Here is a 26,392-nt window from a genome sequence, read left to right as displayed (position 1 = left end):
TAAAGGGCCTGAGAAGTTCTCAGTAACAAGCGGTTATACTTTGTGATTTGGACATAAAGGTCTTTGTTTGTCTCTCTGTCTTTCTCCCTATCTCTGTCTCTCTCTGTCTCTCTCTCTTCTATCATTAGCATCCTATGGCTTACAGACTGAGAAGTTACAGTAAATACTCCTTTTCTGAGAGAACTGCCTAGTGGTTCGGAGAAGGTCACCTGAGCTGAGCTAACACCTGTTGCAGAGGTGTGAAAAAGCTGCGTGTTTGCTGTGTGTGTGCATGTGTGCTGTGGGGAGGGAGGGGTTATGGTGGATGAGGGTTCTGGCAGGTGGTTCTGTTGAAGGTGGCTCTGCCCGAAGCCCTTCTGCTTTGTTTCCAGGGAAGCTTTGTCCCGCCTTGGAAGCAGTGAATAGCAGCTACATCTGTCAAGCCTGGGAAGTGCGGTTTGCAGTGTGGGGGTGAGGGAGCAGTTGGCAGACACTCCTGCTAGAGGCTCAGGCTGCCCAGAGCTTCTTGGTATTAGGGAAAGGAGGGGCTGGGTGGTCCTTAGGCAGCTGCTTGCTAATCCTGGCCATGGGAGGAATGAGATTTAGCCCGCTTTTATCTCTCTGCATTCTTTTCTGACTACAATGCCACTCAGCTGTACTGACCCTTGAGGGAACAGCTAGGAAGAAGCAGGTGACTTGGAGGTTTTCTCCCTTCCTCACTGGCTGGAGGGCTTTGAGCAGAAGATAAAGGCACTCACTTAACTCTTCATATACATAGTGAAATTCAGAATTGTGAAATAAATTGAGATAGATTAAGGATTGTAGAGGTTTAAAAATTTTAATTAAAATAAACATTTTTCTAGTTTATGTGTATCATGTTTTGCCTGTGTTTTTGTCTTGAGTACCACGTGCATGCCTGGTGCTGTGGGGGCCAGAAGAGGGTGTCAGATCCCCTGGGACTGGAGTTACCATCTGTGTGCTGGGAGTTGAATCCAGGTCCTGTGGAAGAGCAGCCAGTGCTGCTAACCACAGAACCATCTCTCCAGCCCTTTCTTAAATTTTTTCAGAGTCCTGATTGGAATTGTTGTTTAGAGCATTGTTGCTATTGGTTGAAGGTGAATGAATGATTTGTAGATGTCAGGCTCCTTGAGAAATTTCTGGAAGGTCTAACTGGATTCTTTACCTGGAACAAACCTAGGCCAAGAGGGTTTCCAGAGCCGTCGAGGGCTTCAGTTTATAGGGAATCTGCTTCCTTCCTTTCCCTCCCTCCCTCCCTCCCTGCCTCCCTCCCTCCCTTCTGTTTGTTTTTGTGACAGTTCCTTTCTTTGTATAACAATCCCAGCCTTCTGGAGACTAATCTGTAGACCATGCTGGCCTTGAACTCACAGATCCACCTGCCTCTCAAGTGCTGGGATTAAAGGTGTGTGCCACCTCTTTGGCAGAGTGTGGTTGTTTCTAAGGAATTCTATACTGAGGGACAAGTAGGAGTCGATTGCTTCCTGGGGTTGTATCCTGGCATGGATCCGAGGCCCCAGCCTGATTTGGGCTAAGCTAGGTTTCCTATCTCTGGTGCACTGGTTTAATCGTTTTAGTCTGCTTTTTACAAAGGAGTTAGGATGTCCTCTGCAAGAGCTAAGTGGGGTGTCCTCCATTTTTCAGCTCTCCGACATGTTCTCTGGTCTTACAAGTAATAAGAGGCCCAGTTATTGAAATGGGGGAAGGGCAAGCCCTGTGGAGAAAAGGCCCATGCTGGCCCTAACTACTTGTCCTAAGACCGGGGAGGCCAGCTTTGATATGAGAAACAGCAGCATTAGCCACTACTGCCAACTGGGGTTGTGCCTGCAGATGCCTAGCCTCCAGGGCATCTGGGATGACCAGCAGCTGTGACTCCCCAAGACTGTTCTGTGGTAGGAAAGGAACCTCCTCACTGAGGTAGAGGTGGGCTGAGGTGTGAAGAAGGCCTGAACACACGAGAGGAGTGTGGGATGACTCCCCCATCATCTGGGGATGCATCACTGCTAATGAGAGGAAGACCTTCAGATATTGTCTAGATGAATTGGTCATGATGGAAACACACCCTCTTCGTGGAGCTTTGTGTATTTAGAAATCTTCACTTTTTCCAGGTTGTGGCAGGCAGTGCCAGCTTTTATCTCGAGCCCCTGAAGGCTAGGAAGCAGGGCGGTGGCTAAGCCGAATGCTGTAGTGGCTGCCTGTCCATCATCTTTTGGTCAGTGCCTCTAACCCTCTTGGATTCGAGTCAGAATGCAGTGCACTTGTATGAGGAAGAGCGGCCATTGCAACACTGTTGCCTCTTTAGGTCTAGCCTTGTGTCAGTGCCCTGCACTGTGGCCCGCCTGGATTTAGTAGATATCCTGCTATTTTGTGTGATGAGGAGCTCGAGTTTTCCTCAGTGACTGGCACTGTTATTCCAGCGTAGGAACAGGACTTGCACTACCCAGGCACTGCAGGGACTTCCTCCTCCCTCCTCAGGCTCCTCTTTTGGGGTCTTGACCTCTGTACTCATTACTTTGTTGCTAAGATAAAGCACCTTGACAAAACATAGGCAATTTAAGGTGTTTATTTTGGCTTACTGTTTCAGGGGGTGAGATCCCATTACGGCAGACAGAGGCTTGGTAGGCAGCAGCAGGAAGTGAGAGAGTGCTTCCTGAAGTACAGAGGAGATACTGGAAATGGGGCCTTTAAACCCTCAAAGTCCCCAGTTATTATTTTCTACCCCAGCTAGGCCTTGATCTCTCCAAACAGTGCCCCCATCTGGGGACCATGTGTTGAAATGCCTGAGTCTATAGTTTCTCATTTAAACCACCATAGCCTCTCAGCTGTCACTCACCCACCCATCCTTTGCCTCAGACCGGTGGCCTAGCAGTTGTCTTGCTTTGTGAGACATTTTTACTTGGAATGTATATTCCCTCCTTCTTCAAGACCCCCGAGTCCAGAAGCTCCAGACGGTTCAGGATCCCTGGAAACCAGAAGGGGGAGGGTGAGAGAGAGCCTGGCCAGTTGTAGGCATTGATAGCCAGGAGGGGTTCACTGGTGTCTCCTGCTTTTCTGGGGAGCCCCACATGGTCTCCACGTGACAGGCATGTCTTAGATCATGTAGGGAAGAAAACGGTGAAAGCAACTTGTGTGTAGTTTCTCAGTAAGCTAATGGTGGTGCTTAAGTTAGAACCGGCTTGCTTTTCCTTATCTCTCAGCAAAATCTATTAAATGTCGTCTTTGGGGCCAGATTTAGATGATCTATGTCAGGGGTGAGAACAGAGAAGGCAATCTTAATGTTATTGAAACTGGACTTTTGAAAATATGAGTGGTTTTTTTTTTCATCCAGAAAATTTCTTTCTTTAATTCTCTTTGGCTTCCATAATATTCTTTGTGCCAGAAACAAGCACACACACACACACACACACACACAGCAGGTTCCTGCTTTTGGCCTGTGTGGAGATGAGGGAAGCTCTGATTGATATCTGTGTATTTGGTTTCCATCTAGAGAAGTGGTTTCTAGAGATGTTATAAATATTGGGCTGTCAAAGCTGGGCAGCCCAGTGCTCTGATTCCGCACCCGGTGGGTGCCGAGCTCCTCAGCCAAGGCTAGAGTGGGCGGGACTTGCTTCTGACTGTCGCACAGTGATGCAGCTGGTCCCATAGGAGCAGGGATTGATGACATCCAAGGTCTGAGCACCAGCTTTACATGTGCTCTGTGCTATAGAGTTGCCTGTTACTGGGTCAGCCTGGCCTTCATAGTTCTTGCCTTGAGAGACAGACCCCATGTGGGCTGAAATGAGCACACTTTGCTCCTCCCGCCACTTCTCGGACCTTGTGGTACTGGAGCCTGGCTGTTCTTTTTATCGTAGTGTCTCACCGTGATGTGTGGTTAACACCGTCTGCCCAGCCACCTTGTTCTCTCATTAGCCAGTCACCATACTGTTCTGTCACTCTCTCCACTCAGGTGACCTCTCCATACAGGTCATTGTATTTGCAGGGGACACTTCAGAGTGGGTTCCGACACCAGTGCATTTCATCCTGCACTTTCAGCATGCATTTGCGTTAGATCCTAGTATTTGCTAATGTGTGCGGTTTGATTTTTTTTTGTTTTTGTTTTTGTTTTTTTTTTGTTGTTGTTGTAAAATTAAATAGCAGTGAATTACAAAAATCTTAATTTGATAAAGCTTGACAGAGGTTCCATATACAACTCAAATCTCTATAGCGAAAAGCTTATTACTCTAGTAAATTATTCCATGCCTCTCTCAACCATACCAATATGTACCTCTTTACAAGATGGACACACACACACACACACACACACACACGATAGATACCCCTTTATAAGATGGACACACACACATACACTGGATACACATGCATTCGGGCCACTCCACTCGTGTTTGTATGCATGGGTTTGTGCGTGTGCATGCATGCACTGTGGTATAAGGTTTAGCCACATGGTAATATGTAGGCCGTCTGTCACTCTGTGTGCTGAGTCCTGTTCCATTGTGTGGGCACGATAATTTGCTTATCTTTTCTCGTATGGATGGGTGTTTGGGTGGTTTCCAGTTTTGAGAACTGATGAATAAGCTTCAAGTGCTTCTTGCACAGGTCTTTTTCTTATGAGCCTAATGTTTTCATTCCTCCTGGGGAAGTAGCTGGCATGTGATTGCTTGGGTGCTGGAGGCTGATTCTTGTTTTTGGCCAACTGCCCTGTCTTCTGACTGTCAGCGATTAGGGCGAGCCTACTCCTCAACCAAGTTATTCTCCCCAAGATGGTGGGCTCTCCTTGGAGCCCACCCAGCTTTTGAGGGGAGAGGAAAGTGGTAATCTTACAAGACGTTATCATTGTTAACCCACTTGCTACCACTGAGAAAAGTAGAATTTAGTCCTTTTTTTTTTTTTTTTTTGGTTCTTTTTTTCAGAGCTGGGGACTGAACCCAGGGCCTTGCGCTTCCTAGGCAAGCCCTCTACCACTGAGCTAAATCCCCAACTCCGAATTTAGTCCTTTTTTGATGGCACTGTGTGGGGTTTTAGGACTGTCACTGCTTTGAGCCCTTGACTCCCTCTTGAGGGCTGTCTTCTTCAGGCCTGTTGCTCTAGTTTTCCAGACCATTTCTCTTGTGTTGTGGTCCTCAGATCAACCACAGCCTGGTTATTCTCTTCTGAGAAGGAGCACAGTTTTCCCAGTGTGGCCAGAACTGAGCAGCGGCACTCTGGATGTGATTCTGTGCCAGATGAGTTAATGTTCATCAAAGTGCAGCCCGTCCGACTGACGTTGCCATTACGATACTCAGTGTGACGTCATGTTGACCTTCGATACTAAAAACATGAGCCGCATAAGTTCTGTTTGCTGTTGTATCATTTAATCTTTGCTTCTATCTGATGAAAAAGCTACTGTTAAAATTAGCTTTATCTGGACTGTGGTTTAAATCAGCCTTTCTTAGCTGTGATATTATTGACTAGATGCATCTTTGTGGTGGGGAAGGGTAGAAGTTGATGATGTCCTGTGTTTTGTAGGAATGAGCGGCGTTATGGCCTGAATAGATGGAGTCGAGGTGTGGTCCCCAAAGCACGGATAATGAGCATTTTGGCCAGATAACTGCCAGGGGTGCCTTGGGCATCAATCCAGTTTGGTGACACCACGCTCACTAAAGATGGAGTTGTACAGAGGACACTATCATGGCACCTGCACAGGACATGCACACACACGAAGCAATCCATGTTTTACAGTTTTGTTTCTCCTTCACTCTCTAGAGGACAGGTCTCTGTTAGGTTTGCGGGGCAGCATTCCCCTTGGAGATCCTCACGTAGGGCTAGAATTGGAGTAATTTGTTCCTGCCTTTCAGGAAGTAGAATGAAGTGATCTTGATGGGGGTGGGGGGTGGGGAGGTCAGCCGAGTTTGAAAACAGGCCGTAGCTTTGCTTCCTAAAGCCAATGACTATGGGTCATTAGTGTGCACACTTCCAAGCTACGTGTTTCGTGTAGTCTTCATTTTCCAGTGTTCATGAGTTTCCCCAGTCCTTGGCAGCACGGCTCAGATTTCGGCTGCCATGGTGTATTAGCATTGAGTGATTGTGTGGAATACAAAGTTCTCTGTGAGCGCCTCAGTGCACAGTCACTGTGCTTGTGGTAGTACCGTGGGCCTTGACGACAAGTTGGTTATTGGTCGGCAGGTCTGGGACGGTTTGTGTTCCCGATTCTTGGTTGTCTCCTACTGAGAAACTAACGGCATGTTTTGAGACATATCTAGGACTACCATTGTCTGCATTAAGTGGCTGAGGGTAGTGTAGATTGAGAAAATGAAGGTATGACTAAGGGCAGGCAAGGTTGAAGTTGGTATTTGAACTACATCTTTAGTCACAATTCTTTACACCCTTCGTTTTTCTTAGAAGTAGCTTAATAGCAAAACCCAACAAGTACGTTTATCGCAGGAGGCACAGTTCTAAGCACAGTTTTATTAACACCTCCCTGAAGTAGATACATTAGTGTTCCATTCTGTGTCAAAAGGAACTGGATGTGTAACGACAGAAAACTGTCCAGACAGTGGCAGACCGGCTGGGTCCACCCAGGCAGGCAGAGCCTTTGCTCCCTGGTGTCCAGAGCTGACTTCTGTGACAAGGTTCCTTCCTCCTCTGCTGTTGTAGTGACTCTCTGGAAATGCTAACGGGACTTTGGGAGGTGATGTTTGCCTCATGTTTTTTCCTATTACATCTTAAAACAAGAACCAACGCACACACGCACGCACGCGCACACACACACACACACACACACACACACACACACACACACACACACACGCTCGTGCGCACACACACACCCCGTTGCCTAGAACACTCCCGATCTCTCTCTGCTCCTTCAGAACTTGCAGGCGTGATGAGCTTCTTCTCTGTGATGGCTTCAGTTGGCTCAGTGGTAAAATGTTAGACAAAGCCAAGGATGGCATTCCTTGTTTTGCCATGGGGTGGATTCTCTGAGTTAGTCGGCAAGTCGATTTTTACAGAATACCACTCAAGTGCCATGTACTGGGGACTTAAGACTTGGCATCAAAGGATGGACAAGACATTGTCTTGGTCTGTGGTGGGAGAAGACTTAGATTGCGAGTAACACCAGTGTTTTAGCTTTTGCCTTGTTATGACCAAACACCTTAGCAAAAACCTGAGGAGGGGTTTATGGCTCAAGGTTCAGAGAGTCCAATCCACAGTCACTTGACCCCATGTGCTTGGAGGCATGTGGTAAAAAAGAGCTGTTTATGGGGACTAGCAAGATGGGGGGCTGGTAACAGAATCCATCCAAGTACTTATCTTCAGTGATCTGCTTTCTCTAGTCAGGTCTCAACCTCTCAAATTGTCCAGAACCTCCCAAAATAGCACCACCACCAGGGACCTAAGCATAAATCAGTAACTCTTTGAGAAAAGAAATGAGGGTCACTGGCTGTGGTTTCTCAGGGAGCCCAGGCTGGATGGTAAAGGTCTAGTTGATGATCTACCCCAGCTTGGCCAGAGATGGTGCATGTAAAATAGGCCATCTGTTTTCCGTACCCTCTTAGTTGGTACGCTGTTAGCACTTAGGATTGTGTATTGCTTCCTTTCCCATGTTCTAGTCTGAAATCCAGCCTTCATGCTAGAAAAGATGTGCATAGTAGTAATGGACATTCCGCCATTTTCTGCCTGTTCTCAACAGGGGCCACTTCCTCCTTGATTCTTTTTGACTTTGGCTGCAGCTACTAGTTCATACATAGGGTCACTCTGTTCTCATTTTCTACCTACCTCACTTTCCCTGCGATTAGAAATGCAGGTGATATTAGATCTCACATTTATGATCTTACTCTGATAGGAGAAGTAATGTCTGAAAGTTTAAAGAAAAATCAAAAGGGCAGATGTTTTAATCGTGGAAAGCAAGGTCATTTGAAAAGGGATTGTAGGGACTGGAGAGATGGCTCAGAGGTTTGAGCGCCCTGACTGCTTGCTCTTCCAGAAGTCCTGAGTTCAATTCCCAGCAACCACATAGTGGCTCACAACCATCTGTAGTGGGATCTGGCACCCTCTTCTGGTGGGCAGGCGTATATGCAGGTGGAACACTGTGCATAATAAATAAACAAACAAACAAACAAACAAACAAACAAGCAAGCAAGCAAACAAGTAAGTGGTTTAAAAAAAAAAGAAAAGGTATTGTAGACAAGGTAGTTCTAGAACCTAATAATGTTTTTCCTAGAGATAATCCAAAAAGAAGGCCCCAGCCTTTTGGAGTCTGCAGAAGGTGAGGTAAAGCCCAACATTGGACTAATGAATGCAGATCCACAAGGGATAGGCAAGGTAACCCCTTGCCATTGGGAAATGCCCTAGGGACCTCCAAAAGGCTCCAATATCAAACTCGATTCAATCATTCCCTGTCAGCATTGGAGAAACTCATCTATAGAGCAATTAAAAGATTGAATGCCTATTTTTAAAAACACTGCCCTGGATAAAATCAAGATTAGAAGAGCTTCAGTAGATAAAACAAAAAATTCAGGAGAGACCAGAAAACAAGTATTTTGGCAAACTGCTATAAATGATCAGAGATCAAGGCTGAAAATACAGATAAATAGCATTGAAACTGAAGGCTTACTAGACACTGGGACAGATGTAACAATTTTACCAAAATTTTGGCATTCAGATTGGCCTCTTCATGAGGTAAACATTCAGCTTCTAGGGATTGGAACTTTATCTGAGGTAAAAACCAAGACAAGATGGGTTGAATGTACTGGACCAGGAAGACAAATAGGCAAATTAAAGCCACATGTGGCTAATACAGCCATGGATTTATGAGGATGTGATTTGTTGCAGCAGTGGAAAACACAGATTAACATTCCTCCAGCCTCAGAAACAAACCATAAAATAAAGAATGCTTCCGAGAAAAATATTAAAGGGTATTATTCGTCAAGAACGGTCACAGATTGTCCAGGTTTCTATGAGCAGGACACAAGAGTTTCGGGGAGACATTGGATAGTGGAAAAAACTGAATTAAATCACCCTGTATATTTTAAAGATGTATGGACTTCACACGGAAACCAGGATATGTGTGAAGTTGGGGAAGAGGTTTTTGCCTTTGTTTCTACAGAAGAAGAAAAGCTGTGGGTACCATCAAACTTGATAAAGTTTAGATTCAAACAGAAGAGACCTCCTGAATCAGCTTGGTCATTCAGTTCAAACTAACATAACAGCTAACAGATGCCTTCCATTTGATCAGATGTGAAGAAATAAAAATAATAATATTTTCGAATGATAACCCACCAGAGGCACACTTACCTTCCGGACATGAAGTGAGGTTTTCTGAAAGCGTGTGTCCCAACTCCATGTTAGAATGTCAGACCGTAGACTGCCATGTGGCCTGAAGGGGTATTTCTGTTGTTTAGTATTTAAAACACAAGTAAGAGATTTAAGGTACTTTAAGTAATCCACAGGGTTACTGCAGTTCAAGCCTGTTTTCTAAATCTCTGTTAGGTGATTTGAAGCTAAAATAAAACATTTGAGCAGGGCAGCTCATGCCTTTAACCCCAGCAGAAACAGCTGGATCTCTAGAAGTTGTTTTCTAAATTCCAGAGTTACCGTGAACAAGGTGGCATTGCATGCCTTTAATCCCGCCACCCTGGGGTGAAACTCAGATGCGACTCCTAATTAGTATGTTTGCACACCAGAGAAATCACAGACCGTGTTCAAGGAATTCATATCCAGGTGGTTCAGACCTGTAATCCCAGCACTTGGGAGGCAGAGGCAGGCACATAAGAATTACAGGGATTTAAATTTAAAAGCCACTTGCAAAAGGCAGGCTGAAATTCAAAGTGAATGTCCTTTGTGATCTAAAAATAAATACACTTAACCTTGAAAAAAGTACATATGTAAAGAGAAAGGAGAATATAGGTGTATTTATCCACTAAGGTATATTTAGTTTCAAAAATTCAAATGTTAAAAATTTCAATTGAATCCCCAGCCCCGGAAAAAAAAAAAAAGAAAAAAATTTCAATTGAAAGATAATATTTTTTTTCTGAGAACGGAACCCCTGTTGAAGGAATCTTAGAAAGGACTGGAAGAGCTTGAAGGGGCTTGAGACTCCATATGAACAACAATGCCAACCAACCAGAGCTTCCAGGGACTGAGCCACTACCTAAAGACTATACATGGACTGACCCTGGACTCTGACCTCATAGGTAGCAATGAATATCCTAGTAAGAGCACCAGTGGAAGGGGAAGCCCTGGGTCCTGCCAAGACTGAACCCTCAGTGAACTAGATTGTTGGGGGGAGGGCAGCAATGGGGGGAGGATAGGGAGGGGAACACCCATATAGAAGGGGAGGGGGAGGGGTTAGGGGGATGTTGGCCCGGAAACCGGGAAAGGGAATAACACTTGAAATGTAAATAAGAAATACTCAAGTTAATAAAGAAAAAAAAAGGGGGGGATATTCATAGGAGGGGATATGGAAGCAAAGTTTAGAGCAGCGATTCAAGGCATGGCCATTCAGAGCCTGACCCACATGTGGTCCATTTATATACAGCCACCAAAACTAGATAAGATTGATGAAGCTAAAAATTGCATGGAAAGGGACTGGATATAGATCTTTCCTGAGAGATACATCCAGAGCATGTCTAATACAGAGGTCAATGCTAGCAGCAAACCACCGAACTGAGAATAGGACCCCCTTGGGGGGGAATTAGAGGAAGTATTGAAAGAGTTGAAGGAGCTTGCAACCCCATAAAAACAACAATGTCAACCAACCAGAGCTTCCAGGGATTAAACCACTCTCGAAAGACTATACATGGACTAACCCAGGACTCCAACTGCATATGTAGCAGAGAATAGCCTTGTTGGGGCACCAATGGAAGGGAAAGTCCTTGGTCTTGCCAAGGTTGGACCCCCAGTGCAGGGGAATATGGGGGATGGGGAGGGGAGGGAATGGGGGTTTATGGACAGGAAACCGGGAAGGGAAATAATCTTTGAAATGTAAATAAAAAATATATGATAAAAAATTAAAAAAAGAAATGTAAATAAGAAATACCCAATTTAATTAAAATGGAAAAAAAAAAAAGAATAGTCCTAACATCTGTAATCTGTGCAGAGAGGAATCTTAACATCCCCTTCCATGGTCTCTCTGCTCCCTCCCCTCCCTCTGGTCTCCTCTGCCTCTCTAACGCCCGCCTTCCTTCTCATCCAGTGACAGGCCTCGTTCTATCCTGTACCCACCTTCATCTGCACAATGACATCAACCTACATAATTGTACCTTGGTAAATAGAAAGGGGAAATAAGATTAGCTAAAGACACTGGATTGTAGTGTAAAATCTGCTGAATTAGATCAACCTGTATACTTTAAAGAATGGCAGAATGGGACTCAGGGAGTGCGGTAAGTTGGGGAAGAGGTTTTGCCTATGAAAGACTATTGGTTCTATCAAAACTGATAAAGATTCTATCGGAGTAATAGAAACTTCCACATGAAAGGGATGACTCAAGGAAGGAAGAGAGACACAGCAGAAAGACAGAAACGAGGACAAGACAGAAAGCAGATCCTCTTCTCAACACCCATTGAAGAACAGTCGTTCATCAGACTGGCAGACTGAAAACCTTGATCTGAAGTGAACATTTGCTGACGACAGATGATCGGGTCTGCAGTTAGGGAGGGTCATCATATCAAAAGATCATCGTAAGGACATTCAGATTGTTAAGTTTGTGGGGTTGGTAGTTGTTTCTGTTGTAAAAAGTTAAGTCGTGTACTATTTTAGCTTAGACAAAAAGGGGGAAATGTTACAGGATATTTGATCACAGTGTAAACCCTGAGACTTTGTTATTTACTTAAAAAAACAAAAACAAAAACAAAAACTAACCTGTTTTTAGTTGTGGGGTGGCTCACCATTCTTTTTTTTTTTTTTTTTTTTTTCCCCCAGAGCTGGGGGCTGAACCCAGGGCCTTGCGCTTGCTAGGCAAGCGCTCTGCCACTGAGCTAAACCCCTGTGGCTCACCATTCTTATACACCTTTAATCCTTCTGGCTGGAATACACACACACACACACACACACACACACACACACACACAGACACACACAGACACACAGACACACACACCCCCTTAGTACACACCTTTAATCCCAAACAGTGAAGGTGAAGTTAGTTTGTAGAAGGAACCACACATATTTGCAAGTGATGTCTAACTGAGTGGCAGACAAAGTGGCAAATCAGAGAAAGATTTGACAGAATAAGATATGCCCAATTCTCTTGAGAAGAGAGGAAAGGTAGTCTACTTAAGAGACCAGTGCAGAGAGGAGAGAGGGCAGATTTACTGGGGCATTTGTACAGAGACAGGTTGCAGAGGGAGAGAACCATCTAGACACAGATAAAGACAGAGAATGAGGAGCTGGTAGATTAGAACATATTGCCAAAGTTTATGTGAGGCCAGGCAGAGCAATTCAGCAGAGACTGAGAGAAGCCATTTTGAATCAGTCAGCTGGGAGAGGAGTCTGAGTCAGAGCAGCTGAGTTGAATCAGCCAGCCAGAGTTCAGAAAGAGCTGGGAAGGGGGAGCTGATTCAGCAGCAGTCTCAGGGGCTGAAATGTTCTAGGCCTGGATTAGATTGTACAGAGGCTAGAAGCTTCCATGATTAGGCCTTAGTTAGCAGACAGAGTCAGTAAGCAAGCCTGGAAGATGACAATTACATCAGGCAAATAAAAGCTAAACTTACACTGACCTTTGTGGCAGGGCCTCCTGCCTCCTTCCTGGGTTATTGTGTTAGAATTCACTTGTCGGACACTTGGCTGTACCTTTCCAGGCAGATTTTCAGGTTTCTTCCCATTGCAGCTGTCTCTCAACATCTGAATATTGGTCCAAATGTTGGTCTAACCTGCAGGTCTCCCCACCCCCTCTCCTCTCTGACTTTGAACAAGGGTGCTTCTCTCAGTGTGATGTCATTGCTCTTGCTTTTGCTAGCGGGTATCTGTGTTTAAGCATCAAACCTTCCCTGGGCAGTCAGCTTAGAGTGGCACCGCCTTTGCTGATGTCTTCAGCTGGGTGAGGGACGGTGTCTCGGGTAAGACAAGACATTACCAAGGGCCCCATTCTTAGCAGAACAGAAGTTAACGTCTCTGCCATGTGGATTCTTGTGTTCAGGGACTTGAGCTCTGTCCTCCATCTGGGACATTTTTATTAACAATGTGGAAAAGAATAGCTCATGTCTCCCTCTCAGCCATTCTCCTGTGTGTTGCACGGACAACTTCCACCTTTTGGTTCTCCTTCTCTTTACCCAGCATTAGACGTGTTGCGTTTGATGCTCACAAATCCCTGAGAACATTCCCCTCCCCATCCTACTTCTTCCAGTCAGACCTGTTTAGGTTTGTGTGCCGTGAGCTTTATTCAGCTAAACGGAGTCCAGAAAAGGATGCTGCACTTCACCATTTGAGTCAAAACTTGACCATTTCTGTGGCAGAGCAAATGGACTGAGCGCCTGACCTCTTTCTTCTGTAATTAAAAGGATCTCTGCTGGCTCTCACACGTCTCACCTACTAAATACTAAAGAAGCTCATCATTTTTCTTCCTGTACCTTGACCTTAAAGAGTCTGGCCTGTCTTCTTTCCAGCGGGCTTTGTCTCCATTTCTGGGAATGATGCCTTGTGATTTACTGGAAGCCATGGCTGATGCTGTCCAATTTAATCAGTTAATTAATGTCTGTTGCCACTCCTCCATGTTAGGTTTTGCAGTGGACCTCAGAAATGGAGCAGCTGTGTGTGTGTGTGTGTGTGTGAGAGAGAGAGGGGGGGGGGGAGAGAGAGATGGGGGGGGAGAGAGAGAGAGAGAGGGGGGGGGAGAGATGGGGGAAGAGAGAGGGGGAGAGAGAGAGAGAGAGGGGCGGGGAGAGAGAGATGGGGGAAGAGAGAGGGGGAGAGAGAGAGGGGGGGGGAGAGAGAGATGGGGGAAGAGAGAGGGGGAGAGAGAGAGGGGGGGGGAGAGATGGGGGAAGAGAGAGGGGGAGAGAGAGAGAGAGGGGGGGGAGAGAGAGAGAGAGAGGGGGGGGGAGGGAGGGAGAGAGAGAGGGGGGGGGGAGAGAGAGAGAGAGAGAGAGGGGGAGAGAGAGAGGGGGGGGGAGAGATGGGGGAAGAGAGAGGGGGGGAGAGAGAGAGAGAGAGGGGGGGGGAGGGAGGGAGAGAGAGAGAGAGGGGGGGGGAGAGAGAGAGATGGGGGGGGAGAGAGAGAGAGAGAGAGAGAGAGAGGGGGGGGGGGGAGGGAGGGAGAGAGAGAGAGAGAGGGGGGGGAGAGAGAGAGAGAGGGGGGGGGAGAGATGGGGGGGGAGAGAGAGAGAGAGAGGGGGGGGAGAGAGATGGGGGAAGAGAGAGGGGGAGAGAGAGAGAGAGAGAGAGAGAGGGGGAGGGAGGGAGAGAGAGGATGTATAAGAATGAGGAACTGCAAAAAGGCCTGGGAACACCACAGGGATGGTGTCTTAGGGTTTCTATTGCTGTGATAAAATACTTTGGCCAAAACCGAAGTTGGGGCGGCAACACCACTGTTCATCATCAAAAGAAGTCAGGACAGGAACTCATATGGGCAGGAACCAGGAGGCAGGAGCTGATACAGAGACCGTGGAGGGTGCTGCTTACTGGCTTGCTCCCTACGGCTTGTTAAATTTTGCTTTCTTCAGAACCCAGTACTACCAGCCTAGGGATGGCCCCAACCACCATGGGCTGGACCCTCCCTCACTAATCACTAAGAAAATGCCCTTCAGGTCCACCTACCGCAGTCTTATGGAGGCGTTTGGTCATTTGGGTTCCCTCCTCTCAGATGACTCCAGCCTGTGTCCAGTAGATGCAAGGTTAATACGCACAGTGGGAGATGACTAGGACGGATGAGGGCTGTCAGGGGTGAAAACTCGATGCTCAAACTCCTTAAAGCTCATGAAAAAACAAACCACTGCTATCAGACATATACCAAAGAGTCCGAAGACTGGAGTGTGACTCTTAGATTTATCAGTTACTTCCTGGTTGGCGTTGGGCACGTGGCTTCAGTGGGCCTCAGTTGCCATCTTTGAAAGGGGAGCCAGCAATAGATTAAATCCTGTGGGTCTCTTAGGCCTGGATGTGCTATATTGCCTTGACTTGTGTGACCGGCACAGGATAGTTTCAGTATAAATGACAACTCATTTTGTCTCTAGGTCATAGTCATCTGTTGGAACAGAAAGAGCATCTGTATCCCCTAGTCGTCCGTCCTCCTAACTAGACTAGCTTACTATTTTTCTACGGTAAGTACTAGGCTCAAAATCAACTTAGTGTTTATTTTGGCTAGAGGGCCAAAATATTTTGGTTATTTTGGTTATTATGGACTCTAGCCCTCTAGATGGTAGGAAGGCATGCCATGCCTGAGGGGTAGGAAGCTGGTTGACCACATTTCTGTGGCACAGAGGAAGCAGGAGAAGGAAGTGGGGGAGACTGGACATCCTCAAACCCCAGTTAAATGATAAACTTCCTCTAGCAAGGCTGCACATCCTAAAGGTTCTTTCCAAACTCTGATTTCATTTTTTAAAAGCAGCACCAAGTGGGGACCAGGTGTTCAAATACTCTGAGGTCATTTCTCATTCAAGCCACCATGTGACCCGGGACTCCTAGGAAGCATTGTCCTACTGTGTCAGGCCCGTGTCTACCCAGCTCGGAAGCTGTGAGCAGTGTAGTTTGGAGCTAGTCTACTTTGCCTTCTGTCATATTTTGTCTCCCTTCTCCAGAAATTTGTAATATTGCCTTCTTAGTCTCCCGCGTACTTGTGCAGCAGGCTCTCCCTACCTCACCATGCCGTCTCTCAGCTCTGCTGCTCTCCTCTAGAAGGAGGACGCCTGTGGAGGGTGCATAACTCTTGTGTCAGGTGAGGACTCATATAAAAGGCCTACTTACTGCTCCTCTTTGAAAGAAATCACTCAGACACTAAGGAGTCAGACCAACATGAAAAGTAGAAAAAGGGTGTGGGGAAATCCGTGCTCTTCTGTAGGGCCTACTGACTGGTGGTCGGCACTGTTAACTCTTTATTTTTTGAGGTTTTATGTAAATGAATTCTTTTTCTGAATCCATGTCAGTGCACAATGTAAGTGCAGTGCCTATAGAGGCCAGAAGAAGGTGTTGAATCTCAACGACTGGACTTTGAGATATCTGTGAGCCATCGGGTAGAACTGGGAATTGAAACCAGGTCCTCTAGCCTTAAGGCCCGTGCTCTTAACTGCTGAACCATTTCTCCAGCCCAGCACTGTTGACTAGAAATATTCCTCCAAGAAGACCTCAGGCATCCACAAGGTCATAATAGTCTTCGTCTTCTCTGTCTCTCTGTCTCTCTTTCTTTCTCTTTCTCTCTCTCTCTCTCTCTCTCTCTCTCTCACACACACACACACACACACACACACACACACACACAACTTGTGGTTGTGGGAGTCAGTTCTCTCCCTCCACCTTATGGGTCTGGGGATTGAACTCAGGTCATCAGGCTTGGCAGCGTGCGCTCTTGCCCATTGAGCCCTCTCCCCAGCTTCTTAAGAAACAAAACAACAACAAAATCATACATGGAGTTGTCCATTCTGTTTAGTATCATTTTTCCCCTTTGTCTTTTTTTCCTTTTTTTCCTGTTTTAAAGATAGTTCAGAGATACACAAAAGACAAGAAAGGTTGCCTGTAACACTTCCCGGTTATAGTAAACCTAAATTCATGTTTAGTGTGTTTGCATCTTGTCTTGAGGACTATGCTTCGAAAGTTACTTATGAAACGTGAATGCATTTTCATTAAAGATCAGGACATTAAGCACAGCCAGGGCATCACCTGGATCCTTGGGTGCTCTCACTGAGAGCACCGTGTTCTGTGGCCCCAGCTGTGCTTCCCCTCTTCATCAGCTCCTTCCTTGTAGACATTTACGTGGGTGCTCGTAGGCTTCTTGATATCGAAATACTGAAAGAAAAGGATTTGTAGGGCCGTGGTTGGATCTGAGATTTAAACACAGTTTTGATAGGTATGAAAGGCTTTCTCCTAATTTCTCCTAATTCTTTCAGCCAGGATGAGAATTTGCTTCCCAGATCTTTGCAAATCAAGGAGTTTGTTCAAATGTGAACGGTTTGCCAGCCCGGTGCAGTTATTGGCGCTTTTCCTAAGTCCTCTCTATACGAGTTACAGCAGGTGTTTTAACTTGGCCATCACCTTCTGTTTCTCTCAACCACCTTCAGCCACTTTTGTGTTGGGTTGGTGATCTTTGCTAGGATTCAGTTAGCATCCTGTTACCTGTCCTGTGTTGCAACTCTTTGAAAAATTTGTCATTTATAGTGTGACCTTTTCTTTAGCCTCAATCCTTTGCGACTGCCTTTCTGGTGGTTCCGGAGCATGGCGGGGCACAGCAGGGAGAGTCACCCTCAGTGGAGGTCACTTCTGGGCAGTGTGGCGAGGGTGTTCTGTGGCTTTTGGCATGAGGATTCCTCATTGTCAGTGTTACTTTGGGTAGAGACTTAGCCCCCATCATAGTTATAAAACTCAGTAACAAGGAGAGAATTGGTTTTTACATCCTGGTTGACTGTACCAGCACACAGGGCTGCTGCCGTCCTTCCGTGTAGTCTGCCGTCTGAGGAGCGTAGGATCTGTGGCTGCTGTTAGGTTGAGATCAGTCTCTGGGGAGACTCATGGGGCATCCTCACTGGGCTTTGCTCTAGCAGAGTGGGGCTCCTTTATCTATGAGTAATTGAATGGACAGCGTCTGCTGTCATCGCCTGTGCTCTGGAGCACAGACAGAGGTGTGGTCTGTCTTTCAAGCCTGTTGGCACCTGTCAGTGATTTTGGGAGTCGAGACTCCCTCATCACCATGGCTGCTTCTGTAGCAGCATTGTGCTTGCATGCATGTATGTACCTCTTTACAGTATAATTAATTCCCATGGTTGGGATCTGATGCTGTATTTTTTAGTGCTGTCCGTTTACCCTGACACTGAGCATTCTAGATTTTTCAGAGTGAAGGCATTCTGTGTGTTTCTTCCCTGGGTCCCTCTCTGGCCTTGGATCTACGGGTGTGGACTCTTGAGGATCTGTCAGAAATAGCAAATGAGGAAGGACAGTCTGTCTTGGTGTCGCGGCTCTGCGGCTTCTCCAGGCCTTTCTTGTTCTACAGTTATCCAACTAGGATTAAGTTAGCTTCTCTGTGTTGTGTGTGGAAGCTCTACCTCTCCAGGCTTCATGCTGGAAGGAGAGGCCTAGACTTACTGAAGAAACAAGGCGAAGTTTCACCTCTCCCTGGGAAGAGCCCTGTGTGCTAAGATAGGAATGAATAGAGCTGGAGTGGGTGAGGGAATGGGTGGGCAGGTCCAATCTACGTCCTGGGGTCGGGATGGGTGACGACTGGGGATCTCAAGCCTGCACCCCTAGGAGAGTGAGCTGGTTTTCTGCTGGAGACTGAGAGCTTAGGAGATAGCCTGCAGAGGTGGTGTCTAGTTGTCTGGGAGGAAATGCTACTACAGGGGGCTTCACAGTCCAGTCCTGCCACAGCTAGCTGGAACATCCTGTGGCTGGATCACTCCATAATGGGTGACCTCATTTATAGATTAGGATGTTCCCTTCCAGGTAGGCATGAGCCAGGTGAGATGACACATTGGAAGTACTTAGACATTTTATTTGGAACACCCACACCCCCAAGCTATGCCTGCTACTTGAATGGTCACGAAAGAGGTTGCAGAGACTTGCCCACAGTGGCTGCCTTTCCAGGCCCTCCTTTCCTTTTACCCTGCAAAGCATTGTGGCAACCACGTGGTACAAAAGGAGCATTTGTGGTCCAGAAAGAGGGACGGTGTGCTGGCCCAAGGGAGTGGTGAGTTGGTGCCCGACGAAGGGCTTCCCTCCAACCCCCCAGCAGCCTCCTGGGAATGCAGAGGTCGTGTTTGACAACACAGCAGCACACTTGGTGTCTGAATTGGTCTTCTGCATCACTCTTGGCACCCGGTCGGAATCGGCACGTTCCCGCTCCAGCTGTCCCTTTTAAGTGGTGTGTGAAGGGGAAACTCAAGACTGCACCATATCCTGGGTCCCCCTGCCTGGCGTCTGAGCTATGAATAACCCCTGAGGGAAGTGGGCAGGCCTGGGATCCCAGCTGCCCACCTCAGGGGAACTAATGTTCAGGAATAGCAGCAGAGCAGTAGTAACAGAACACTGATGTGGTGTTTGTGGTGTGCCACGCTGGTCTTGGAAGCGTGCGTTCTTTTAGTTGTTACTTGTGTTTAATAGAGCGGCCCCTTGGGCCTGTCATGGACCTGTTCAGCACATGAGAAAACGGATTTAGGACCCCTCCCCCCAAGTTCACAGCCCCTCCCCCTGGAGTTCACAGAGCATATGGGAGCATGACCTGATCCTGACCCCCGCTGTACTTTCAGGCCTCCTTGGCCTGTGCACCTTAGTTTAGAACTCACATCTTTTGACATTTTCTGCAAGAGAATTTCAGAGATGCCATATAGGGCTGAGTCAAGGCATAGAATTCGTTCCAGGCGTAGTTAGCACCGGTGTCACAGATTTAGTTGCCCCCCAGGCACACCTTCTCTCCGTGCCTTGTGGCTTTTTCCTTTAGTAGAAAAGTCCATCCCCCAGACTAAATCCCAACGACTGGACTTTCAGATATCAGTGAGCCATCATCTGGAACTGGGAATTGAACCCAGGTCCTGAGCTGGGTTCAGTGTTGGTTCTCCAGTGTCCTTGCTACACTGTGGGAATGAGACCTTTCCCATGTGACTCCCCTGGCTTCTGCTGCCCCTGCTGCTCCACTCTGTGGGGTTTCTAGCAGTTTCCAGTCACCTCTCTGCCTGGAGGGCTCAGGCCGCCTCTCTTGTCTGTCTTTACTTAGCCATGTACTTGAGATTCGTGCATTCTTGCTTTCTCTCTCTAGGTTTCTGTATGCTGCACTTGTCTACGAGTGTCTTTGGCATCCATGCCCCCGCCCTTTGACATCAGCCGGCCTGCCTGCCTGCTGTGAAGGCCTTCCATAGCTTCAGTTAGTCTTCATAGCCAGTGAGGGTCTGATAACATGTGACTGGGATATACAGGAGACCCTATCGCAATGAAACGCCACTAAAACCTCCATGCGTATTTTAAAAATGAACACTTTTCATAGTTATCTCTAATCTCCCCACCCTAACCAAGTTTCCAGAGGATAAAACCTAATTTCCTCTCAATTACTCGTCTTCCTGGAAAATTTTAGGTTTCTCTAAGAATCGAGAATTTTCCTAGTCTTGCTCCAGTTGACGTCACCTGGAGGAGAGAAGCCCGCCTGCAGCTAGCGTGTACTGTGAGGGGTGGGGAGACAGTTCAGATAGTAAGGCAAAGTCGCCACGCTCCAGAAATTTCCCCTGTAGGAGAGAGCTTGAAAATACATTTACACTAGGTGACGGAAGACAGGGAGGGATTCGATTAAAGAAACAAATCCTATCTCACCTGTGGAGAGAAGGCATCAGTATGAATGAAAAGTGTTTTTAGATTAAGAGAAGAGAACCTTACGTAGACCTTCTTTGTTTTTTTGTTGCATTTGTAAGATGGCCTCCCTGTTTAGCCCAGGCTGGCCTTGGACTTGCTGTCTTGTCCCGGCTGGGAGAGAACTCCTGCCCGGCCACAAGTGCTGGACTACGGGTGTGTGACACTACTGGACATTTATTTGTGAGGAAGGATGATCTTGCTTCAGCTGGAAGTGTTGACCATGTTGGCCCTAACACCGTGTGTCCTGCGCCCTGTGAGGTGGAGCCTGGCCTGCCCAGTGAGTGCCGTGGACCATTCCTGGCTGCGGATAGCAGTACTCGGGTCTTGTTTGATCCTAAGACAGTTGTGTTCCTGGATCCCACACCAAGTGTGCAGCCTGAGGATTGACTTTCCTCAGAAAGTTGCCTGCTGCACTGTCTGTTGTCTTTAGGATTTTGTCTAGTTTGGCATTGTGGCCTGAACTCGGGGCTGAACAGCCCCTTGGATGTCCATCCCTGATGTCTATCTCCTGCTCTCGGATGTGGAGGCAGAGTGTGAGGATGACTTCCCCCGCGGGATTCTTTGTACTTTCATTCTCTACTTTGGTGGAGAATTGAAGAGAGAAATGAATTATAAATCTTTCCAGTGCCCACTTCCTGAATCTCTGCTCCCTGCTGCAGTAGCCTGAACGTTTCAGATCGCCAGTCTGTTTTGGTTTTGATGTTCAGTGCCACGTGTGGCCTATAGTAGAAGTTCAGTCACTACTTGATAAGTTGAATTACATGCACGTGGAATTGGCCAGTGTCTCTTTCTGTTCCTCCCACAGCATGGGAAAATAAAAATAAAAATACACACCCTGTAATCCCCCCACCCCTGTGCAGAGCTTGTGCCATGTTCTCATTTGACCACAAGGTGGCAGTGTGTCACCGGGGACCTGGCATCCTGTGAACTGACTTCAGCACACGTGGAAGATAGTTCTTTGTGGGTTTCTGCTCGTGAACGTGCCTCTTTGAAGCCACTTCAGGAAGTTTCAGGCTCTAACGGTTTCTTAGACTCTGGGCAATAGGGTGGAAAGACTTGGGTTTTATCTGTCAGGTCTGATTTAGGCCATGCTGTTGGCCTAGAAGCTTAGCCACCTCTCTGAAATGGCTCAGCGTGACTGCAGCCTAAAGCACATTAGTGTTACTGTCGGACATCCCGAGCTTGTCCTTGGCTGCCTGACACCACTCCCCAGACGTCAGCTCTCTTCTCAGTCTCCCTGCTTGTCTGCTCAGCCACGTTGACTTCATTCTAGTCAGCGCCCAGTCTTCACCTTATCGAAGGCCTGCGTGCCTTCCTGCCTCGCGCCAGTCCGTCTGCTCCCTGGCCTGTTTCCCTGCCAGCTCAGACTGCAGACCGCTCAGGGCTGTTGGAGAGTGTGATGTCAGGGTAGATCTGGGTGGGTTTGTGTCCTGCAGATTTTATCATCTGTGTCCTGCATGGAGCGGGCACTCCAGTAAACATGATAGCTCTTACCTTGGAGCACAGTCTCACCCTCATAGCATGGCTGTGAGCAAAAGTGACCCCTCCATCGTACAATGTGCTAGAGTGCCTTTGGTTCTAACAATGGAATTCTTCTAAAAAAGAGTTGGAGCAATCAGGAAAGTTTCCATTTATTTGTTTGGTTTGCTTTGGAAACAGGGTCTCACATAGCCTAGACTTTCCCTGGTTTCATTGTGGAGCCCTCTTGCCTCATCTTCCAGTTGTGCCTGGCAGGACTGGATGCTTGGTGATGCCAGGAGGATCCCGGGAGCTGCCGTCACTCCCTTGCTTCCCTTGGCTTACTACTCTGCGGTCTTAGGTGCAGGAGAGGCACTGTTGGTTTTGTGGTTGTGTCTCAGTAATCGCCTTCAGAGTTCTTCTGGGCCATTTGGATGTTAGGCCCATTCCTAAACTAGTCAGTAGCAGAAGGGCGGAAACTAGAAGCTGGTTTAGACTGATCAGAATCCAGTCCTTTAAGGCTGCCAAGGGTCCAGCTTCACTTCATGCTCCTAGACACCTGGTCTAGGGAAAAGAAGGGACGTGAATGTGGCTCAGGGCTGCACAGGTGCTAAACGCCAGGATTCCGGCCAGCCCCTGGCTGACTCCAGAGACCATCTGTCTGAATCTGCTGGGTTTTAAGTTCCTGGAATCTCTCCCGTTCTCGTCCTCGGAGTGATTCTTTTTGGTCTTTCTCTGTGGAACACTGTCGTCCAATGCTTGCCTGCTGCCTTGCCTGTCGTAGACTTCATGCTCTTAGTAGATGGAATGAGAGTGGTCTCGGCCTTGCTGTTCAGTCTTGACAGTCAAGCTGAGTTGTGCTGAGTGATGAGAGCCATCTCAGGTCCTCGAGTGGGAGAGACTGGGGAAGACCGTGTTGGTGGAAAGGCTGGCTCGTGGGCACAGGCTTCCCCCCAGTCTGTGGCCGTCTCCTGTCGACTTGTCACTCAGAAGATGTTGGCCTTGCAGATGCTGCAGGACTGTCCCAAGGCACGCAGAGAGGTGGAGCTGCACTGGAGGGCCTCCCAGTGCCCACACATCGTGCACATCGTGGACGTCTATGAGAACCTGTATGCCGGGAGGAAGTGCTTGCTGATTGTCATGGAGTGGTAAGCAGCCTGCTGGGCGGGTTCTGTGCATCCTAACCCCTGCCACACTGAGGTTTCTCTGCCTCATCTTGAAGCTCGGAATATCAGCATTTGGCTTCCTTTGGGAGCAGCGGAGTGTGTGGGGGTGGGGTGGCTTGCTGGTTGCCAGATCTTTCACTGCACTTTTTTTTTTTTTTTTTTTTCCCAGTCTCGATGGTGGAGAGCTCTTTAGTCGGATCCAGGACCGAGGAGACCAGGCATTCACAGAAAGAGGTAGAGGGGTCTGCTGGGGGGTAGCTTTGGGTAGACAGAGCCATGGCCAGCTCCTAGCTCCTCTGTGTCTCTGATGAGTTGGTGGGTGTGGGAGGCTGAGGCTGCATTGACAGCTCGTGTTTCTCTCTCTTGTCTGCAGAGGCATCAGAGATCATGAAGAGCATCGGGGAGGCCATCCAGTACCTGCACTCTATCAACATCGCTCACCGGGACGTCAAGGTAGCCTGCTTATATCCGTGCTCTGCAAGACTGGGCCGGCACACTGACCGCCTGGCCTCAGGGCACGATGGGTCTGCAGCCCAGGCTGTGGTTTGTGGGGTTTATGGGGCTTGGGACCACAAACGTAGCAGTGAAGTTTGACTGCACTCAGCCCTGTGGGCTGCTCAGCAGCGCCTCACTGTGCCACACACAGCTTTCTGAGTCAGCGTTGCCCACAGCTCCTCATCAGTCTCCTGCCCTCTGTAGCAGGGAGCTGAGGTCCTCACGCTGCCTGATGCAGAGGGCCTGGTCGGATGCACACTGGTCGAGCAGTGAATGGAAGGCACAGTCCTTCCACTTGGGTTCCTCAGCATTTCCACAGCGGCCTTATTCACTCACATCTCTCTCCACAGCCCGAGAACCTCTTATACACTTCCAAAAGACCCAATGCCATCCTGAAACTCACTGATTTTGGCTTTGCCAAGGAAACCACCAGTCACAACTCTTTGACCACTCCGTGTTATACACCGTACTATGTGGGTGAGTTCAGAGGAGGCCCAGGGACTAAGTCTTTACCCAGGCTCTGTCCCAACCCCTTGTTTTGCTCGTCTCAGAAGACCGTAGACCTAGGCATGCTGGGTCTTTATGTTCCTGTGCACTGGATCTGACAGGGCTCCACTGTAAATGGGCTGCCAGGGTTAAGCTGTGATTGAGTGCTACAGAAATAGTCTGCTGGGCTTAGGGCATCATTTGGTGTCTGTGTACTCTTCCTGAGGAGAGCCAAGGTTTTTCCCCAGAGTCTGGGATTCATATTTTTCTCTAAAGTCCCAGCTGACTGATAGAATAGGACCCCAGAACATGTTTGTGAAGTTAAGTGGGTAACATGTGTTTGGAGGTTCTCAGCAGTATTTGCACCCTAAGCTTGTAGCAGCAGAGTCCCTTCTGGGAGAGGGTCTTCTTACCCGGCCCCCACTGCTGCTGCTCTTCCTATATGTAGAGATGAAAGGACTCTGAGGCAGGGGAGGTCTTAGCATTCAAAGAGCCAGGGCAACTCACGGTGACCTTTGCTTTCCAGCTCCGGAAGTACTGGGCCCAGAGAAGTATGACAAGTCCTGTGACATGTGGTCCTTGGGTGTCATCATGTATATTTTGTAAGTGGGCTGGAGCGTGGGATGGTTGCTAGGCTGCAGTGCATTAGGGAGCCGGGGAAGCTCAGGGAAGCTGGTACCTCTGCAGGACAGGAGGGAGAGGCAGACGTTAGCATTTCCCTTTGAATGGGAAATCCCTGGGAATCCCCGGTAGGTATCCCTGTTTCACCTGATACTTAGTGGGTTTGGGCTGCTAAGTGGTGGTAGAAACTAGGTGAACATCCTTGGCACTTTAGACTCCTGGGCCCTGCTGTGTCTGTATCAGCAGTTCCCTATTTCTCTGTGACTATTACAAGCAGAGTCAGTTTCTCTCCTGATTCTCAGTGCAGGAAGTAATTACACCCACGTTGTCCTTCTCTTCCTTAGGCTGTGTGGGTATCCCCCCTTCTATTCCAACCACGGCCTTGCCATCTCTCCGGGCATGAAGACTCGCATTCGAATGGGCCAGTATGAATTTCCTAACCCAGAATGGTCAGAAGTATCAGAAGAAGGTAGGAACCAGCCTTCTGCGGCAGGGAAAGGAGTGCGTGCGAGTGTCTGCACATGTCGGTGTTTCTCACTTGTGTGCTGGAACTGGGGACTCGCACCTGCTCCTGTGCCTTCTAGGCGTGTCTTGCCTGTGTGAAGTGCCCAGGCGTGGTCAGAGCCATGATATGTGTAGGGCTTGTCCAGCATGCTGGTCCTTGGAGGCATTGCTCCTTAGGTAGCTGCCACTACCTAGTCTCCTTTGAGCCTGATTCATGCAGGAGAGAGCAGGGAAAAGTACAGCTCCTGAGCTGTCCCTGTCCCCTGAGCTGTCTGTCCCTGTCCCCTGAGCTGTCTGTCCTTGTCCCCTGAGCTGTCTGTCTCTGTCCCCTGAGCTGTCCTGTCCCCTGAACTGTCTATCCCATCCCCTGGGGTGTCTGTCCATGTCCCCTAAGCTGTCCTGTCCCCTGAGCTGTCTGACCCTGGCCCTTGAACTGTCTGTCGCTGTCCTCTGAACTGTCCTGTCCCTTGACCTGATGTCTTCTCTGCCTCACCCATAGTGAAGATGCTTATTCGGAATCTGCTGAAAACAGAGCCCACCCAGAGAATGACCATCACAGAATTCATGAACCACCCGTGGATCATGGTAAGCGTTGTAGGCTGGGAAGACCTGGGTCAAGGGACTGTTGCTCAGTATGGTGCCTTCACCTGGGCTTTGCTGCCCCCCACCCCAGACTGTCACTCGATCCTATTCTCTCTCCTCAGCAATCTACGAAGGTCCCTCAGACTCCACTGCACACCAGCCGCGTCCTGAAGGAGGACAAGGAACGATGGGAGGATGTCAAGGTGAGGGGCCCCTGAGGAAGAAAGCTGGGAGGCAGTTCACAGGAGTCCCCAGCAGGAAGCCAGCCTGGCCAGGGACAGTTTAGGTCTGTGTTCTTCATCCCGGTCTCCATAGCAACAGGTGACTGGGAGCCATCACCTTCACTGGCTGTGGCAGAGGCTCTGGCCAGACTCTGCTGTCTGTTTGCCATGAGCCTTCCTCTCCTGGGCCTCTAGTGGGGCCTGTAAGGGCATCAGGCACCCTCTCCTCAGTTTTCAGAGGGCACTGAAGCCCCGACAGAAGCAGGCTCTTGAGGATGACTGGCCCTGGGCTCTTCCCCTTACGTGGGTTTGTCGGAGGGCTCCTGGCAGAACAGCTACACAGTGGGCACCCTGTGCTGACCCAGTGCCCGAGGGTGTTGGTCAGCAGTGTGGACCCACAACTGGCATGTGCTCACT

The 26,392-nt window shown here is 48.3% G+C and overlaps 1 protein-coding gene across 2 annotated transcripts in view; it reads left to right on the top strand.

Moving 5' to 3' along the window:
- Mapkapk2 (MAPK activated protein kinase 2) overlaps positions 1-26,392 on the top strand; it is a 46,300-nt gene that overhangs the window by 18,326 nt on the left and 1,582 nt on the right. For both annotated transcript variants that reach the window (XM_063272066.1, NM_178102.2), the window contains 8 exon segments: positions 22,909-23,048; positions 23,236-23,300; positions 23,440-23,519; positions 23,912-24,038; positions 24,574-24,649; positions 25,013-25,137; positions 25,672-25,757; positions 25,877-25,957. In XM_063272066.1, the coding sequence (XP_063128136.1) occupies positions 22,909-23,048; positions 23,236-23,300; positions 23,440-23,519; positions 23,912-24,038; positions 24,574-24,649; positions 25,013-25,137; positions 25,672-25,757; positions 25,877-25,957 (780 nt within the window).

This window comes from Rattus norvegicus, chromosome 13, assembly GCF_036323735.1.
Source record: "Rattus norvegicus strain BN/NHsdMcwi chromosome 13, GRCr8, whole genome shotgun sequence".
Lineage (NCBI taxonomy): Eukaryota > Metazoa > Chordata > Mammalia > Rodentia > Muridae > Rattus > Rattus norvegicus.
The sequence above is the reverse complement of the archived record's forward strand: the minus strand, read 5'-3'. Positions and strand labels throughout refer to the sequence as shown.